Source organism: Sinohyriopsis cumingii, unplaced genomic scaffold (assembly GCF_028554795.1).
Source record: "Sinohyriopsis cumingii isolate HCF-2022 unplaced genomic scaffold, ASM2855479v2 utg002916l, whole genome shotgun sequence".
Taxonomy (NCBI): Eukaryota; Metazoa; Mollusca; class Bivalvia; order Unionida; family Unionidae; genus Sinohyriopsis; species Sinohyriopsis cumingii.
In genome coordinates this window covers 178,165-197,544 of record NW_028316336.1, presented here as the reverse complement: position 1 = coordinate 197,544, position 19,380 = coordinate 178,165, and the positions used below count along the sequence as shown (strand labels likewise).

The window sequence follows — 19,380 nt, the reverse complement described above, 5'->3', positions numbered from 1 at the left end:
AATATGGTCTTTTCACTGAAAGGATTCATCTGATGTCTAGCTGGTCCTAAATAAAAATGGTGCTGATCTGAATCCAATATGGTCTTTATGGCACCATCTTAAATATCAACTCTACATAACAGAAAGTCGTATGGACATGGAGATTCACTGGAAGATTTCTTATAATGTCCATGTGGTCTTAAATAAATATCATGCTGATTTGACATCCATAAAAGGTTCTACACAGCAGCCATTTAAAAAATCTTGTTATCGCTACTCCTGATGGGATGATCATATCAGCATAAGGTTTGCACTAGATGACTTTTTATGTGTTGTTGGTCCCAAATGAAAATGGTGCTGATCTGACTTCCATTATGGCCACCACAGCAGCCATCTTGAAAATCGTTTTATTGATACTCCTCAGTGGAAAAGCATATCTTGAAAATATTGTTATCTTGACTCCATGTTTCACACTTTACTGGCTATATTATATCTTAGGTTAATGTTTTAAGATTGTTGATGCTGGAATCATTAACTTATATAGCAGATGAAGGTTACTGTGATGTGTATTTTACATTTTACTGCCTTAGGTGTAGATTCTACATAATACTTATTGCCAGTGATTGTGTTGAAAATTTGCATAATCAGTTCTTTTCTTGGGGATGTGTGTTCATGTTAGAATCAAGAAACTTGATAATTAAATGCATCTTTGTTAGTGCTATACCTTACAACCAACAAAGGTAATTATGAAGTACATTTTTTACTTTACTGATTTAAAGTATTTGTGTTAAGCTCATGAACACCTAGATTTTTCATGTTTTCTACACTCAAATCAACACAAAAAGCCCATTCAAACGAGTGCAATTTCAAGGAGGACTAAATATGTTTATTCAGTGGTAAACTTCCCGTATTAATAATTGTATATTTTATAATGTGATAGGCTACACTCAAGGCTTAACTGTGTATTGTACATGTTAATAAGTAGATGTTAAAAGAGTGGACTGCATGCATTTCATTTGAGGCTTCAGTTGTAGTGGCTAATCAAGGTAATTACTGACTATGAGCCATGCTTTCAGTAGTGGTCATACTTGCTGTCAGTCCGAATTTAGCTAAAGCATTTGACTTTTACCCAGTCAAATCCGGCTTCTAAGTGTAAACAATTCTAATAGCTTAATGATCAGATCTTATGAACATTTGTTTAAAGACTCCCCTCTTTCCCTCCAATGAATCCCTCGACATTAATGCATTATAATACTTCTGATTTGATATCCTGGTAAAGATTATGTTGCCTCTCTTCTCATCTGTATAAACATGATTAAATAGAAGTTAAATTTCTGATGGGGGCAGATTCATCATCTGTGGCATCAATAATGTTAAATTTTGTGCTAAACTTTTTGAAAGTCAAAGATACTAGCTTCACTGACAAGCATACAAATGTAGACGAGACAGTGGTTCTTTTGGAACTTATTATTGTTTTGTACCTTTATACCCTATCACATCAGTCAGTATACCATAGAATCAAGATCACTTTGGTCTGTTTTTATTTTCTGCATGATAATTAATGTTCTGCTCTCAGCTGGAGACCACTAAAACTTGTTGACTGTATACTAGTTTTCAAACTTAATGAAGACACTTGAAGCTATTGAACTTTACTCTTGAAAAGAAATAGTATTGTTACATAATTTCTCAGGATTCCAAAATCTGATTTTATAAGTAATAGGGCTGTGTGTGTGTACATGTATTACAGGATTATGTATCTAACTTTTTAAGTGAGGCCCAAGATGCATGAGCAGTTAAAAGTGCCAGCTTTTACTGATCACTGCCGTCTCACCTCTATCCTGATGGGCCTGGCCAGCGAGGGTATGTGAGGAAGCTTGCCAGTAGCTTCCCATGGGTCAATGGTTTATACTGAAATTTTCACTGGTTCTTCCTCCACCAGTTATACTGGCTACCATGTAAAGTCTGTCATGTGCTGAACAAAATGGTGTTAAACCTACCACCATCACAAGCTTTAAAGTAATGGGACTGTGTATGTATGTGTTACCTAATTATGCATCTAACTTTACAGGTAATGGGACTGTGTGTTACAGGTTTATGTATCTAACCTATTTTAAGCAATCGGACTGCATGTGTTAAAGGATTAGTATCTAACCTTTTAAGTAATGAGACCGTGTGTGTTATAGGATTATGTGTCTAATTTTTTAAGTAATGAGACTGTGTGTGTGTTACAGGATTATGCAGATACATCAAAATTACTGTCTATGGAAAATGTGAACCAAGAAGCGTTATTAGCCTATGCCAAAGAAGCAGCTGACTTTTCGACCAATCACCAGTTACCACACCTAGAGTATGCAGTCAACCATTATGGACAGGCTGATGTGTCTATGTTTGATTTCACCTCCATTTTTCATGCAGAAAATGCATCACGAGTTGTGGAGAGGAATGGTTACAAGCTTGTAATGTGCCTCGTTGGTGACAGTCTGTGTGAGGTAAATATTTTTTAGAAGATAAATCCTCTAAAGGACTAACAGAACTTCTCATGCAGGAAGCTATTTCTTTTTTACGAGATTTTATGTTTGCATTTGATTTTTATGTTGATTTAAGTATGTTTGCATTTGATTTTTAATGGAGCCAATGATCCATACTTTACTACTGTATAACCTTACACTTTCATCAGATCAGCTGAGTTGGCCATCCAGCTGTCTCAGTCAGGTGATCATACTTGAAGAACTGTATGTCTTGTCAGGCCAGTGGCTTTGTTTTCTTAAATTATGGAGGTCTAGATGATAGATACGTCTGTTCTACAATACTATGGTTGTATACAGTTACAGCTATGGGGATATCTTTTAGTGATAGATCCATCCATCTTGCCAGGTTTATGCCTTCATCTCTCTACAGTACAGGAGATCTTAATGATAGATCTGTCCGTCCTAGCAAGTCATTGCATTTGGTTGGCATCAGTGGTGAACTCTCCATCCTTCCAGTGGGGAATGCTAAGGCTTTCTTTTCGTAGAGCCAAGTACCAGCGACATTTTCGTCCTGCTGGTACAAGACGCATTTCATCATCTATCATACTGCACTCCTGCTATTAAATAAAAATTCAGTGGCAATTTAACATGTCTGCCCTGCTGGATAAAAAATGCGTTTCTCACCACATCAGAGCAGGTGCAGAACATTGTCACCATGTCTGTGATGTTGGATTTTACCTCCAAGCCAATTTTCCAACTGATGAAAAATTGGCCAAGCAGCATGCCTGGGAATCAGCTCCCAATTTACTCAAGCCATTAACAGAGCAACTCACCATTCAGTGGTGAATAAATTTACTGCCTCTGTCAATCTTGATTTGATACATCATGACAACTGTTTGTGCATCACATCACTAAAATCACATCAAGCTCTGTTTTAAGGATGATCCCATTTGGCTTGCCATTGCTGTTTGGGGGAAAACTGAAAAAGGTTTGGAGGCAGGCAGCACCAGAACTACACCTCCAGCTTGCCATTCCACCCTTATCCTCATTTTAAAACCAGCCATCTCAACTACAATGGAAGGTTGATAAGTGAGCCAAACAAAGGGGATCTTTTACCACCCAAATGCCATGCTTTATGCCAATAAAGAGAACAGCCAGTCTAGGCGGCACCATAACAGGGGAGGTAAGAAACCAAGTTTCTCCACACCTAAGCCTTCTCTCTCCTGCTGCTGACTTAACACTCCCTACAGCCTGCAGATAGTCGACCAGTTGTTACCAGACTACTGCGATTCTGATCAACCTTTTTCTGCAAAATCAATTAGTGGTCCTAGTCATTTCAGAGGGACTTCACATTTAATTTTTCCAACTCTTTCTTCCGCTCTTCTTCTAACAGATGAGCCATCAGTTCAAGAGAAGGATAATATTCTTTAGCAGGAGATACAGTTGCTTATTGACAAATATTGGTGAAAATTTACAAAAACCATAATGTCCAGGTTCTATTCACAGCATTGCCTTTCCAAACAGTTGAGGTAGATCTTAGAGTCACCTCAGTGAATTTATTCTTCCATCAATTTTCAAGATAGAGAGGGTGAGTTCTATATGATTTTTCAGAAGAACAAGTATGCCATCATTCTTGCTTTCACAGATAACTACTTTCTTGCCCCTATTGACATGGCATTGCGAAAGTTGTTTGATTTGGTTATCATGACAAAGTTAACAATTTAGTCCTTCTATTTGGTCTAAATATGAACCCCAGGGTTTTTATCCAATTCTAGATTTTGGTATCACCCCGTTCCAGTCAAAATCCTCTACAAAAACATATGGTATGTTTTGTTCTTCTCATGGGCATATCTGGACAGTCTCCTTCAAAAAACATTTGGTTAGTTCTATTCTCCTCAAGGGCTGAAATGATCTATTACTTTTTAATAATCTTGGTTTTCTCGTAAATATGGAAAAATCCGATTTTCATCCAGCCCACTGTTTTCTCTACCAGAACATGCAGTTTTATTAAAATCATATCTCATCCTAGACCTCACTGTAGTTGTTATCATACTAATCATATTTCCTGCATGTAGGGTGAGTGACTTAAATCAATTTTCAGTGGACCTGATATATCTTTAGTTTAGATTGAATGGTTTGGTGATCCTCATAACACAACTAGGCTTTGCAGCAAAGAACTGGTTACTGTCAGTGGGCAGTCATTGTCGTCAGGATGCTTTTCTCTGTTGATAATGCAAGAGCAGAAGCCATGCAAGATCCTATCCATGCCCTCAAGCACTACTTGAGACACGCAAAGGCAAGTCACAAATAACACTTTCTCCCCATGAAGGTGGGAAAGCATGATATCACCTCTCCAGCCTGATCTTCGTGGCTTAAGTGGGCTATACACTTGATGTACTCTGACCTCATGAGAAAATTTACTCATGAAATTAGAGCAGTCTCTGTGAGCCTCTTGTTCAGATGCAGAGTCAACATGGTAAAGTCTCAGTAATTCGCTCAAGTCTCATGACTTTGGCACAGTCATGTCTCAGTAATTCACTTGAGTCTTACGACTGTAGCACAGTCAAGTCTCAGTAGATCAATCGATTCTTATGATTGTAGCACAGTAAAGTCTCAGTAATTCACTTGAGTCTCGTGACTTTTGCACAGTAAAGTCTCAGCAATTCACTTGAGTGTTATGACTTTATCACAGTAAAGTCTCAGCATTTCACTTGAGTCTTATGAGTTTATCACAGTAAAGTCTCAGTAATTCACTAGTCTTATGACTTTATCACAGTAAAGTCTCAGTAATTCACTAGTCTTATGACTTTATCACAGTAAAGTCTCAGTAATTCACTTGAGTCTTATGACTTTAGCACAGTAAAGTCTCAGTAATTCACTAGTCTTATGACTTTATCACAGTAAAGTCTCAGCAATTCACTTGAGTCTTATGACTTTAGCACAGTAAAGTCTCAGTAATTCACTTGAGTCTGATAACTTAGCACAGTACAGTCTCATTAATTCACTTGAGTCTCATGACTTTAGCACAAATAGCTGTTCATGTTTACTTATAGTATGGACATTAGTAAAATTAAAATAAAGTTAGACTTTCTGACTTGAGGCAATACATGTTTTAGCTCATTCAGATGATGAACTTTAAGGTAATCTTTGCAGTAGAAGAGGAATGAAAGTGGTTCCAAAATATACATGTTACAGAATATACACATTGCAGTGTACATGTTCTGGAAGAAAGCCTTTTTCTTAAAACTGTGTTCAACATTTATAAAGTAATAACACTATGTTAATTCCAACATAAAATATTTCATTGATAGACATATATTCACTTCACACTTCAGTTAAATCATAAGATTTGTGATTTTGCATCATAGATTTTCACCATTGCAGCCCTTTTGGCCAACTGGATCAGGGTGTGCTCGAGGCTTTCTAGGAGCACTTGATGCAGCATGGATGATCAAACGGTGGGCATCAGGGAAGATGACAACCCTGGAAGTAATTGCAGAGAGAGAAAACATTTTTCAGCTACTGACACAAACAACACCAGAAAATCTCCACAAGAACCACTCCCAATACACTATTGATCCTAGCACTAGGTATGTTTTACATAGAAAGAAAGGGGTACAATTTTCTTTTAATTACGGCCTGTCTTTAATGTCATCACACCCCCACCCCCCGCCATTAAACTGAAACCCCTCAACCCTGAATACCAAAAAAATTTTGATCCCAAATTTTAATTTTGTTCTTAAATCTTCCACTTACAACCAAAACTCAGTTACACCTTGGAAATGCATTTTGGCTGCAGAATTCCTGAAACATGCTTGAACATATCAGTTATGGTTTAAGGGTACTGTAGTGGTCTGATCTGTGAAAGTAAACCCCAGAAAAAGTCCTAGCGAGCACATAAGGTTAAAACAATTCTTGACAACTGTCGACACAGATTAAGGGTGACAATATGCAAATCTGATTTTGAACCATAAAAAAGAGTCAGCTTTTAAGGTTAATTATTAATAACTAATTAAATGCCTGTAGGTGAATATAGATTATGTTTATCTGCTTAGTGTCTAATTGGGATTGATGCTGTTCATTTATGTTCATCATGATTAATAAAACATTTTTTAAATAAATTGATTACTGCATTTTATTAACCAGGCATATGGTCTTGCTTGTGATGGTTTATTGACAAAGCAGTATTCTAAAAGTCAGATTCACCCAATTTGCTTTTGATCTTTATACATTAAGAATTATATGGAATATTAAAATGGGAATGGAGTATCATTCATAATTCAAATAGACTTAAAGTTAAATTTAAGTATCTTGTTGCTCAAATGTTTTTTTGATGAGGACTGTATTCTTTGTGGAACAACTGTATTTATTCATGTGATATATGTGAAAACCTAGTGAATTGAAAACTCTCAAAACTGAATATTTTAGTCCTAATACTTTTAAGTTTTGATGGATTTCACTATGCATATATATATATATATATATATATATATATATATATATATATATATATATATATATATATATACACACATTAAAAATAACATGGCTGTTAAAGCGTTGGTCTAAAGCAATTTGATGTACCATACTATTGGTATATCAAATTGTGATCTGCCCGTGGCACAATAATACGAAAATATAAACGTTCTTGGAATTGGATACTGTCGGTTCTTTTCTTATAGATCATTGATGAATTTCCACTCATTAGTGATATGAAAATAACAATTAAAAGTAATAATAACCCCCATTTTCTAAATGTATTTAGCATGGTCTCATGCATAAGGGACAAAATATGCAGAAATCTGGAGTGAGAGAGTAAAAGAAATTGGGGTAGATGAAAATGTTGAAACTGAACTTGCACCAAGTAACTTGCAAGAAATACGGTTGTCATAATGGTATGTGTACAGTTCCCTTGGAATCTGTCTACAGTGTTCATATAATCAATGATGCAAACTTGCAATATCCCGTCTTGATTATGGGGCACATGTAATGTATTTAATGCTTTGTTGTTGTTTACTAAACCTTTTATAAGTTCTAAAAATTGATCATTAATTAAATATGAAAATGTCCAAAGCCCCCCCACCCACCCACCCAGGTGTGTGACCATCTTAGCAGGACAGGCAAAAATCCATGAAAAGACAAGTTTAGATGATTTTCGCTTGTGTCATACCATAATGTCTCTGGATCTATGAAGAATGATAGTAAAAGTTTCATCAAACCCACCAATGGTGGGGGGAGAGAGAAAAAAAAAAAATTTATGGTCAGTAGTAATGTTAAAGCAGAATAATGATGTGGGTCAATGGTAAATATATTAAAATATTTTAATTACCTCGTGTTGGTTCATCATTTCACTTAGTTTCTATTCCACACTAAATTCCATGCATGTGTACATCAGTGGTTGATTGTTCAGTGTTCAAGAATGTACGAATTTGTAGTGCTCTACTTTCATCATTAAAACCATCTTTCATGTATAAGTCATAAGTCTGTCTGATATTGATTTAATCAATATAGCGGACACACTCGGCAGGATGTGAGTTCATTCACTCGGTCAGTACACAGTTGCCCATAGTCAGTCTTAATTCCATACACAAGGCAAATATGTCTATCTGTTTGTGATATAAATAAAATATATGTATAGTATGTATGCTGTATGAATGATATAATACTCAAATAAATTTATACATCTTGTATGTCATTGGTACAGACTACATATATATATATATATATATATATATATATATATATACACACACACACACACCCTTCCCATCTGTTGATCTCAGAATTTTCCCTAGTCCAGTAAGTTGTTGTGGCATCTTCATCCTTTCCCCATGATGTTTTTTTATACCACAGTAACTTACATCCATGTACTGCATCGCTTTGATACAGCATTAAAAAGCATTGCACCAATCCACCCGAAGATCTCAACAGGTATTATTTAGTGCATATAAGTGGTTCTTTGCAAGCAGTGTTCAGAAGAATTTGACCAAATTTGACAGAAACACTCAGACTTAGAGGGCTTTTACTTTTCATTCCAATGATGCTAATGCACCGTCAGATATGGCCACCGTTGCACAGAGTAGAACAACAACGAATAGACTTCTGAAAAATTGCTCAACATAATTTAGTTCAACTTCACGAAAAGTACCATGGCATAAACGGTTTCCGTATTTAAATTTTGTACAAATAATGCTAGTCATCCATAAAATCAAAACAAAATTTACACATCAGTTGTCTGTTAACAGTTGTGAGCCAGATAATTGATCTCAGAGATGCTGCTAGAGAAGGTGGGAATTGCATGTGGAGAGCGGTGATGCACAAGAACTCCTGCAAATTACTTTAATGTTGTGCAAATAAAAATATACTCTGGACAATATGCAATTTTTATTTATCTGTTAACCCTGAAAGTGCTTGTTGCAACATTAGTCAAATTACATGGTAGAGGTTTCGCAGTACTTGTCTTTTTTCAGGTAGGCAATTGTTTATACATCTGGATTCTTCAGTTTAGCTTGAATGGTTCTTCAAAATGAATGTGATTGGCACATTGGGCCCTGGAACAAACATTCTGTCTTAGTTTGAACATTACATTGAGGCAATTTTAAAAATGCTTGTTTAAAAATCCAGGCTACTTAGAACACCAAAATGGCTTATTCCCAGTGTGGTTCTTCAGACGATGATTTCATTCAGCAAATTTTGGCTTATGATGGTGACTGTTTTTTGAAGTTTGAACTATATCAAATTGTTGGAGCTAGGAAAGTGTTAATGAAAATACCAGTGGAATGTGTACACATATCATTATAAGACTTGGGTTTATATATATTCAATCTTGTCATCTTGCTCAAATTATTTTTTATTTTGCACTCCACGTATTTCCATGTATTGTTATAGTTGTCCCATACAGCATGAGGGAGAGACAATACAGAAAGCAAAGGGAATTTTGAAGAAAAAATTGTGTAGCATGTTTAAGTCATTACAAAATGGGGAATTTTAAGAGTATTTTTTTCCTTTTTTTATATTAGTGATTAATAAGTGGAAATTGATTACAAATCTAGAGATTATAAAAGCAATAGTCCACTGCTGACCAGTAATTGTGTGTATTTTTATTTACTTTATTCCAACTCTTTAAAAGCTATTTTTAATGTGTGTGTGTAAAGTAGGGAACAGTTACGATTTATTTATTTTTTAAAGCAGTATAGATTTTTTTTAAAAACCTATCACAATGTACAGATGCTTAGGAACATAATGTAAGCTTATGTTAAACAGGTATCCCAATGTAAACTTCAAATGCATGAAGCCTGAGCAGGTGCGACATTTATATGACACAGATGATAACAGCTACAAGGATGAGATTGTAGAACTGCCTGCCAAACGATCTAGGAATGGTAAGTTTTCTTTCGAATGGCAATGAGATTAATATTGTATGTATGAACTTTGATCATGACAAATTATGTCTTCTTTTCTTGTCCACGCCAAAATTTAGAAATGGCCTGGTCTGTGGTTATTACCATGACCTGTTTTTTTTGCTTTGAATGACATAATTTTCCTTCTCAGGCAATAACCAAAGTATATTTCTAATGGGGATATTTCCAAATATTTCAGTATCAGTGCTGTGACTTCAGGGCCAAGATGTGATGGCTTTATGCAATTTATTAGTATTTCAATTTGGAAAGTGAGGAGTGAGGGGTGTGTCAGTATCAATATTAAACTTTGTTACCACACATCATCACGATCAGGATATTTTCTTGAGGAACGTTACGTTAGACTATCACACCAACAACAGCTGATGACTATATTAGTACTTCCAAGCAGATATATACATTTGTTGCACTGGGTATTGCATATTTTTATTCTATCACAGTCTACAACTGAGGACTATATTAATATTCGCAAGCAAATGTATACTTTTGTTGCTTCAGCTTCATTATGATTCCAGATCTTGACAACAATAATTATTGTTCTTGTTCCAAACATTGTATATTCTTATTTCAGATTTTGTGGATACCTACAACTTGTTGTGCTGGTGTCAAAAGGTCCTGAACACAGGAAAATACCACACCATTCACATTATGGATCTTACCACCTCCTGGCGTGATGGTCTAGCCTTCTGTGCCCTCGTCCATTACTTCAAACCAGAACTCATGTAATAAAATGGTTGTGTTAATATATATTGCTCTGAAATGAAACAGTATTTGTAAGATAGATAGACCAACAGATAAACCCACAAGGAAATTGCATCTGAAAAAAGGGCAGACATCACATGGTATCTTCATGGACAATCTTTATGGTTCTGTCAAGTAGCTGTTGAATTAGGTTATTGATAACCTAAAAGCTTTTTACCAGCATGTTGCTTAGTAAAGAAATCTGACATGTTACCATCTGAACCAATATAATTATAGGGAAATAAAATTAAGGAATAGTAATAACCAAGTGAGTGTCACTGTCAGCTGAGTGGTGAGTGGCTGTGAGGCCAAGTGAGCTTTTGGTATGGGTTTTGTCCATAAGACCTGTTGCATCATCTGTTCACAATTGTTATTAATAACTTTTTGAAAACCACTTGACCATTATACACATAATTTAGTATCATCCAGGCATTTCATATTTTTTGGTTGATACCCATCTGGCGTCTAATTTGGCCACCGTTGCTAAAAATAGATAAACCTTTAAATGGCTTCTCAGGAACTGCCAGGCAGAATTTGATGAAATTTGATTGGAAACATCATATCATAAAGCTCATTGAAGTTTATAAAATTGTGCAGAATTGCCATTGAATATAACTACCATCAAATGTTATGCAGAACTGCCATTAAAGATAGCTACTGTTGAATGTTATGCAGAACTGTCATTAAATATAGCTACCATTAAATTTTATGCAGAACTGCCATTAAATATAGCTACTGTTGAATGTTATGCAGAACTGTCATTAAATATAGCTACCATTGAATTGTATGCAGAACTGCCATTAAATATGGCTACCATTGAATAGTATGCAGAACTGCCATTAAATATAGCTACCATTGAATTTTATGCAGAACTGGCATTAAATATAGCTACCATTGAATGTGTGACAGCATAACACAATGACTTGACTTGGATGAATAAAGAATTTTTCATGTTAATTTATTTACATTCATTATTATAAATTGTTTAGTATAAAATTGCTAAAAATTAAAAAGGGTATTATGTTTTTAGAAACCATGTGAAACACAAGCCCATACAAATCGGTCCTGGTACCTATAGTCTCGAGGGATCATTGGCCACACATACCAGAATCCTATGTTGAACCCTGCTGGCTTGACGGCATTTCAGATTTGTACAAATGATGCTGATCCATCATCAGATATGGCTGATATTACTATAAAGATAAAAATCTTTGAAAAAACTACTTCCCAAAAACCGCTTTTCAGTATTTGACTATATTTGACAGAAGCATCCTGGTATGAAGACTTTTCAAGTTTATGCAAATGATGCCAATCCCTCATCAAATATGGCCACCAAAAATATAAAATCTTTTAAATGACTGCTTCTCAGAAATAAGAACGTTTACACAGCTGCTTCTTTGTTTTTGAACAGAATTTAAGCAAAGTTGCATGAAGTCTTTTTTGCATGAAGAGCTTTCAAGTCTGTACAAATGAAGACAGTCAAGGATCAAATATGGCCACCATTACTAAATTAGAAGAGCCTTTCAAAAACCACTGTGCAGAACTTTAAACCTTATTTAATAGAAATGTCCTTGCATAAAGCCTTTCCAATTTGTGCCAGTGATGCAAATCTGCCATCCTTTGTTGGGTTTAATGCCATTTTTCAGTACACAATAGGCTATACATGATGGTCAGTATATTTGGCGGAGGAAGAACCTGGGAAAAACCATTGCTCCAAGGGAAGCTACTGGCAAGCTTTTTCACATACCCAAGTTGGTCAAGCCAAGACTCTAGACTTGCATGGACATAGGCAAGATCCATGAGTGATTTGTAATGTTGAGCGCTTTCGACCATCCACAGCCCCTGAAGTGTCATCAAATATGATTGCTATAACTAAAAATAGAAAAACCTGTAAATGAGTTCTTACAAACCACTGGACAGACTTATACCATATTTGAAGGACAACCTCCTGTCATTGAAGGACTTTGAACTTTGTACAAATTGTACAGATTCACTATTTAATATGGCTACTGTTGCTAAAATTGGTCAAAACATTGAAACAACAACTTCACAGAAACTGCTGAATTAAATTTTAGCAAATATGACAGTAGCATCCTGGTGAGAAGACTTGTCATATTTGCCCACAAAGTGATCAGCCATCAAATGTGTGCTCATTACTAAAATAAAAACACAAAACAAAAAATAACTGTTAAATAGAATTTGACATAAAGCACATTTAGCACAAATGATTCTGTTGCAATAATTACTAAGGCCATATAAAATAAAAAAAAGTAAAGCCACGTTATAAAATAAAAAAGTAAGGCCATATTATGAAATAAAAAAAGTAAATAAATGATTTCTCAGACACTTCACAAAAGAAAATGAAAGAAAGCATCTTTGCATAAGGCTTTTGAAGTTTGCATAAAAGATAATGATCCGCTTTCTATTATGGCTGCCATTAGTAAAATAATTTAGAAACACTTAAATGTCAGAAAGCATCACATGCTAACCTAGATTTTTTGGCAAATTGTCCTTGCATTTAGGAAGACAGGTAGTGATCTCAGTGACACTTGTTCCTCTTTAAGTTACCATTCTTCTTGTTTTTTTTCTAAATTATGTATGTAAAAAAGTTGTTTCTTGAGTTGAAAATGGACTTGAAGTTTAGATCATGTGTAAAATAAAAAAGAATTTTGTCAAGAGCAGGATGATGGAGTTGACACTATCCAGATTTGAAATTTTGTATTTGTGCTAATTATATTTACATGTACATGTAAGTGATACTGTTACATTTAATTTCACAGAGACTACAACAGCATGAATGAAGCTGATGCTGCTAAGAATTGCCAACTGGCATTTGACATTGCCCAGCGTGAGATGGGCATCAATCCAGTTATGAAGGGAGACGACCTAACCATCTGTGATAAACCTGACAAACTTACCATGGTCTCATACCTTTCACAGTTCTATGAGTACTTCAGGAAGGAGCAGTTGAATAATGGCTGTATGTTCCATTACTTTACTTGGAGTTGAAATATCCATCTTTTTCAATCAGATTTGCCAGTCTTCTCACCTCAGTATTCATTATGAAGGCAGGCTTAACCTATTGTAGTGTCTCCAGGTCATCATCTGTTTGATGGGTATCTTTGGTTGAACTTCCTCATTGTGATAGATCAATCTGCATTTTTTCCATGGAGATGAGTTATGTTCCTTTGAAATTCGTTGGAGGTATTTGGGGTAAAATAAGCATTGTACGCTATCAGATGAATAAATAATAATCATTCACAAAATATTGAAGCATTTGGTTGCATTTCATTGTAGACTAAATTCTTCACAATATGTTTCAGATTCTGCAGCACATGCTAGAAATTGTCATCCACATTAATCATATCAGGTTTTCATGCTGAAAGGGAAGCCTATTCAATGATTATTCAGGAGAATTTTAATTTCTTTGGAGGTGAAGGATACTTAGAGTAAAAAATCAGAAATGTTCCTCAGTTTTAGTAGCTTTCTTTATGGTCAAAAAATGTAGGGCTGATCAAATCCATAGCCCATTGTCTCAGACAATACATTTTGGTTGTTGGACAAGTAAGGCCCTAGGCTGGGACAAGTAATTTTTTTCTTCCTATTTTAAAACTAGCTGGGCAAATGCTTATTTTTATACTGCAATCACTTAATCTAACTTTATTTGGCTTATCATGCCCACTGGGCATACAGAATGATCGAATCTACCTCTGTACATTCACATCCTGTGATACTACAGTAAATGGTCATTAATAATTGTTGCTTGTGCTCAAGTTCTGTTGTTGCTTGACTGCATACTGGTCAAAGTGACCAAATTATCAGTCAGTCAAAACAAAATCTGGTATGATTAATTAGCAATGCTTTTCATGACCTTGTTATGTTGTGTTTACTTAACATACTTATGAGGGTGATGTGTGTCATCCTTTGGTTCCACCAAATCAGTGCAGTGAAATTAAAGAAATGTCTGTTTTCCTTTATGAACTGATTCAGTGACTAAGACTGAGGTAACTGTTCCTTCAAAGAGACAAGTCTGACTCTGTGGCAGTAAACAATATAAAATACTGCACATCTTAAAGACATGCTCAGCGACATTGGGTTGATAATTATCCACATGTGACTTGAATTCATGGACTCTAAAGTAATGATTTCTGCAGTTCTTGCAAACAGTATCCCAAACTGGCACAGGCTGGAAATTCAGCCAGTTGATTTGTTAGTGAAACTGACAAATTCAGGATTTAATTAAGCCAGTCTTGTGTTAGGTTTGGAAATTCAGCCAGTTGATTGGTTAGTGAAACTGACAAATTCAGGATTTAATTAAGCCAGTCTTGTGTTAGGTTTGGACCTAATAAAACCTGTGCAGCACAGTGCAGAAAATCCCAGCAGTTAGAGTTGCTAGCACTCTACTAGGAAAGGCCAATTTAAAACTAAATGAGAATTAAATGAAAAACAATATGAGTTTCTCTTTAATTCAGCCTACACCCAAGTTTAATATGGAAAACTATTCTCCGATATTGAAATGCTATTTGCGTTCCAGGAGGAGAACAGTCTTAAACTTGATGCTGATTATTAGAATAGACTCAGTGTCAGTTGCTCAAGTATTGACATAAGAAGTTAAGGAAGTTCTGAATTCCTGAAAATATCGTTCCATTCATGCTGATGGATGTACTGATACTAACATATCTTAAGAAGAAATAGTGTGTATCAGATACCTTGAGAGTACCAAAAACTGAAAAATGTAACCATTTGAAGAAATAAATTAATTGTACATTCTTTTGTTTACAATATGGATTAAAGTGTATACATCATGCTAGAGATTGAAATTTTGGGACAAGTTAAAATGTAGGTGGGCAAGTGAATTTTCAGTGGTTTAAATGAAATTTGATCAGCCCTGAACTGTAAACAATATTTGACATGCCAGAATGTTTGAATAGTTATTTAATTACAAATGGTTTGGAAATAATTTGCCTTTAACTTTGTTGCATCCAGTTTGAGAATTGCAACAGAAATAACATAAACATGTGGTTGTTTCATACTCCTTGGTTAAGAAGAATTAATAATGGAACAATTATTCAAAGGTAATGCCTTCCAATTTTACAATTGTCCCATACTTTTTCAGTGGAGCAGCCAAGCTTCAACAAAAGCGGTATCAAGCTAGACGAGAGTATACACAGGCACAGATTACCATCACACAAGCTGTCCCTATTGCAGAAACTCAAAACCAGGGCCAGTCTCTCCAAACTCCGAAAGGTTTTTGTCTAGATGTCTTAAATGTTTATTTCACAAGTTCACAATCTTTTGTTGTTGTTGTTTTAGGGTTTAACGCCATTTTTCAGCACAAGATAGGCTATACATGGCGGCCAGTATAATTGGTGGAGGAAGAACCCTGGAAAACCCAGGGAAGAACCACCGACCCACGAGAAGCTACTGGCAGGCTTTCCCACGTACCCACGCTAGCTGAGCCTTGGACTCGAACCCACGCAGACAGAGGTGAGATGGCAGTGATCCGGAACGGCGAGCGCTTTAGACCACTCGGCCACTCGGGGCCCAGTTCACAATCTAACTTGGAGGTTAAATTAGAGCTGGCAAATGCAGGTGCATATTGCTTGTGGCTTGTGCTGCAGTGGACAACATGATGGCTTTTATTTTAATTCTTATTAAATATGGGAAAAGAAAAATAAGGAAGGCAAAGAATTGAGTTGAAGAAATTGATGTTTCTAATCATAAATATAGCAGACAATCTGTATCACCTACCATATGTTTTGATGTCCATCAATCTGTCTTTTATCAATTTAATTTCTGCACAGTAACTGGAGTTGTCTGTCATTTACAATTTCCAGGCTTTATGGATGGCTTTCACTCTGTGTGAGGAAGAAGCATGTTGATTTTGTTGGTCAATAGGTCAGGGTCATTAGCAAAAAGAAAACTGGTTTCAGCATGATAAAATTTGTTCTGTATCACATGCCTAGATCAAACCTAATGGATGACTTGAACTTGTGGTAAGAAAGAAGCCTATCAGTTATGGGGTCAAAATTTCAATGATCAAGGTAGAACACTTCTTTTTTTTGTACACAGAAAAATCAATTCTGTATCAGAGACCAGTATCAGACTTTGTAAATGGCTTGTACTTGCAAGGAAGAAGCTTGTTGATTTGGGTTTTAAAGTACAAGGTCACTGTGACTGAATAAAGGCAAATGGGGGTGGGGTGGTTTGCACTCAAATTTTATTTCTTTACCATATACCTTCAAAGAGGGTTTGGTAAAACAAGTTTTGTTCTAGAGTAATCTCCTTGATAAATCCTTGTGGATGGCTTGCAATTAGGGTAATACAGAAATTATTGTTTCTGAGGACTACAGTTTATGATCATGGTCAGTCTAATAAGACAATAATGGTTTCTGCATGGTAAATTTGGCTGAAGACCACATGCCGTTGACCCAAGGTCTAAGTCATTGAGACCCATTAGTGATCTCCATTGTCAACTATGCCTTAGTACTAGCTACATTGAGGGCTTTTAATGAGAGGAAATATATATAATCCGTCAGTAATGGTACTCTTCAGGAATGTTGTAAAAATCTACACCTTTTGATGCATTCATCAGTAAGGACATTTAGTTGTGGGCATATCTTGTATAATCTGTAGCAGTGAAGGGAAACATGCACCTTCTGATGGGTGCAGTAATAATTCTTGTATAATGTACATTCATTTGTAAGCAGAGTAGACCTTCTTTTGCTTGCTTAATGTACCAACAGATCAGGGTATATGATGTTTCTTGTCAGGAGTAGAATGTACAGCATAGACCCTGACCTGCTGGTTTATTATGCAGATAATCGATTCAGGTCGAAGCTGTTTGAAGTAGGGTACGAATTACATACATTGACAGATATGATTCTTTATAAACTGATTGAATATAGCCACCATGTTATTGTATTGCTGGAGAAGGCATAGGTGTCACTTTTCTTATGTTGGTGCTATTGGGATAGGTGCCAACATTAAGATTTTGTATTCAGCAAATTTTCTCAGAAGAGATGCATATTGAATCTTGAAACTTTTTTGTACATGTTTTCATCATGGAGTATTCTGTTCATCACAGACCAAAGGAAGTCACAGTGACCAACTTTTCATATTCCAATGACTTTGCAGTTTACAGGGAACATGGCTTTACACAGCAGTTGAGACACAGAATTCTGCAAAATTCTTTTTTAGTCTAATGTAGAAGGATAGAAATTAATAATCCTGTCTATATGTTTATATCCATTTTGCAGAAAAAAGAGATTGATGAAAGAGACCACAACAAAAAGAGCATTTATCATGTGGCTAGGAGCAACAGAGAGGAAATGGTATGTTTTTTTATATCATCAGTTATGTTATGTATATTTGATATAATTATATCTGATTTAATTGTTTGTAAGTTTTAAAATAGTTTGACCATGACTGTTCATTTTAGTAAACACCAAGTGTTGACCTAGATCCTGACCTTGATTCAAAATTAGTAGCAACCACGTAAATAAGTTCTATTTGTATTTTAAAATGATTGGTTGTTGTCGAGGTCATGATGGGACTACATGATTTAAGATGTAAACAATTCTTTTTATTTTATTTCTTTGAGTACAATGATTGGGTCTTATCAAGGACATACAGGGGCTACATGATGTTTTTTATATGTAAACATGACCATGTCACCTTTATCAGGTGTGTAAAATTCAAGTTTTAAACCGTCGTATTAGAGAAGTAAACACAGTTGGGTTATTACACTGGAAAGTGACTATTGTGCCGTTAGGAGTTATTTCAGATTACTTGGATTCAAAAGGATTAATTCTTTTTTCCTGGAAAATATTTGTGTTCATATGAGATTCTTAAACAAAGACAGCTCTTATAAAATTTTTATTCAGATTTCCAAATTGGGAGTGATTATTCTTGTTTCTACAAGGAACTGTAGACTTCAACACTACAGGTTACAGCATACGTCATCGTCTTCCATCTTGGATTCTTTGTTGGGACTTGAAATCATTAGAACATTTTATTATTAGGACTTCTAAAATTTTGTTCATGGATTATTCTTGGATTATTTTTGGATTTGATTCTTAAAACCGTAAGTTCATATTTTTTTCATTTTTACAGAATTTTTCCAGGGAAATAAATTATTATATTTTTCAGAGCTTGTTGTTTTCATTCTTTCTTGTGTTACTGTTTATTTGAGCCTAAACACATAACATAAGAGATATAACTGATAATAAATGCTTATAGTTTGTGTGTGCATGTGCCTACTGTCTGCAGCAGACAGAAGCATCTTTCTTGGCATCTGTCCATATATTTGTACTTCCATCATGAGAAGCTTGTTAGAAAGCTTGCACAAGAACCTCACAACACATGAAATTTTGCTGGTACACTTGAATCCACAATTAGATGATTTGATTAGATTTTTAGACCATTATATTCTTTTCTTTTTTTAAAGCTTCACATATTTGATCTTGGAAATGTAAAAAAAAGCATTGTTCTCTTCAAAACATTAAACCCAATTTGAGATTTTATTGGCACATTTATATTTACATATGTGTGTGTGTTTGATTTAGATTTTTAACTTTGCTTTAAACATTTTTCAGTCATATCACTACAATGTCTACAGTGTGGCAGTTTATAGTGATGTCTAGCTCTTAATGCTGAGCACCTAGTGAGGCTTCTGTTTATATTTATATGTAAATGAACTGCTAATTAGATGTTATTACCATTACAGAAATATTTAATTTTTCCTTCGAATATGTTCCCCAATCACATTGGGA

At 35.2% G+C, this 19,380-nt stretch overlaps 1 protein-coding gene across 6 annotated transcripts in view; it reads left to right on the top strand.

Annotated features, from left to right (window-relative positions):
• LOC149769970 (uncharacterized) overlaps positions 1 to 19,380 on the top strand; it is a 206,870-nt gene that overhangs the window by 123,720 nt on the left and 63,770 nt on the right. For all 6 annotated transcript variants that reach the window (XR_016418996.1, XM_089949582.1, XM_089949581.1 and 3 more), the window contains 7 exons: positions 2,211 to 2,468; positions 5,832 to 6,037; positions 9,711 to 9,829; positions 10,437 to 10,587; positions 13,387 to 13,586; positions 15,723 to 15,853; positions 17,866 to 17,940. Coding sequence is in view for 5 of the 6 variants with exons in the window: in XM_089949582.1 (XP_089805708.1) it covers positions 2,211 to 2,468; positions 5,832 to 6,037; positions 9,711 to 9,829; positions 10,437 to 10,587; positions 13,387 to 13,586; positions 15,723 to 15,853; positions 17,866 to 17,940 (1,140 nt within the window). In the remaining variant the exon portion in view is untranslated. The remainder of the gene's footprint in view (positions 1 to 2,210; positions 2,469 to 5,831; positions 6,038 to 9,710; positions 9,830 to 10,436; positions 10,588 to 13,386; positions 13,587 to 15,722; positions 15,854 to 17,865; positions 17,941 to 19,380) is intronic.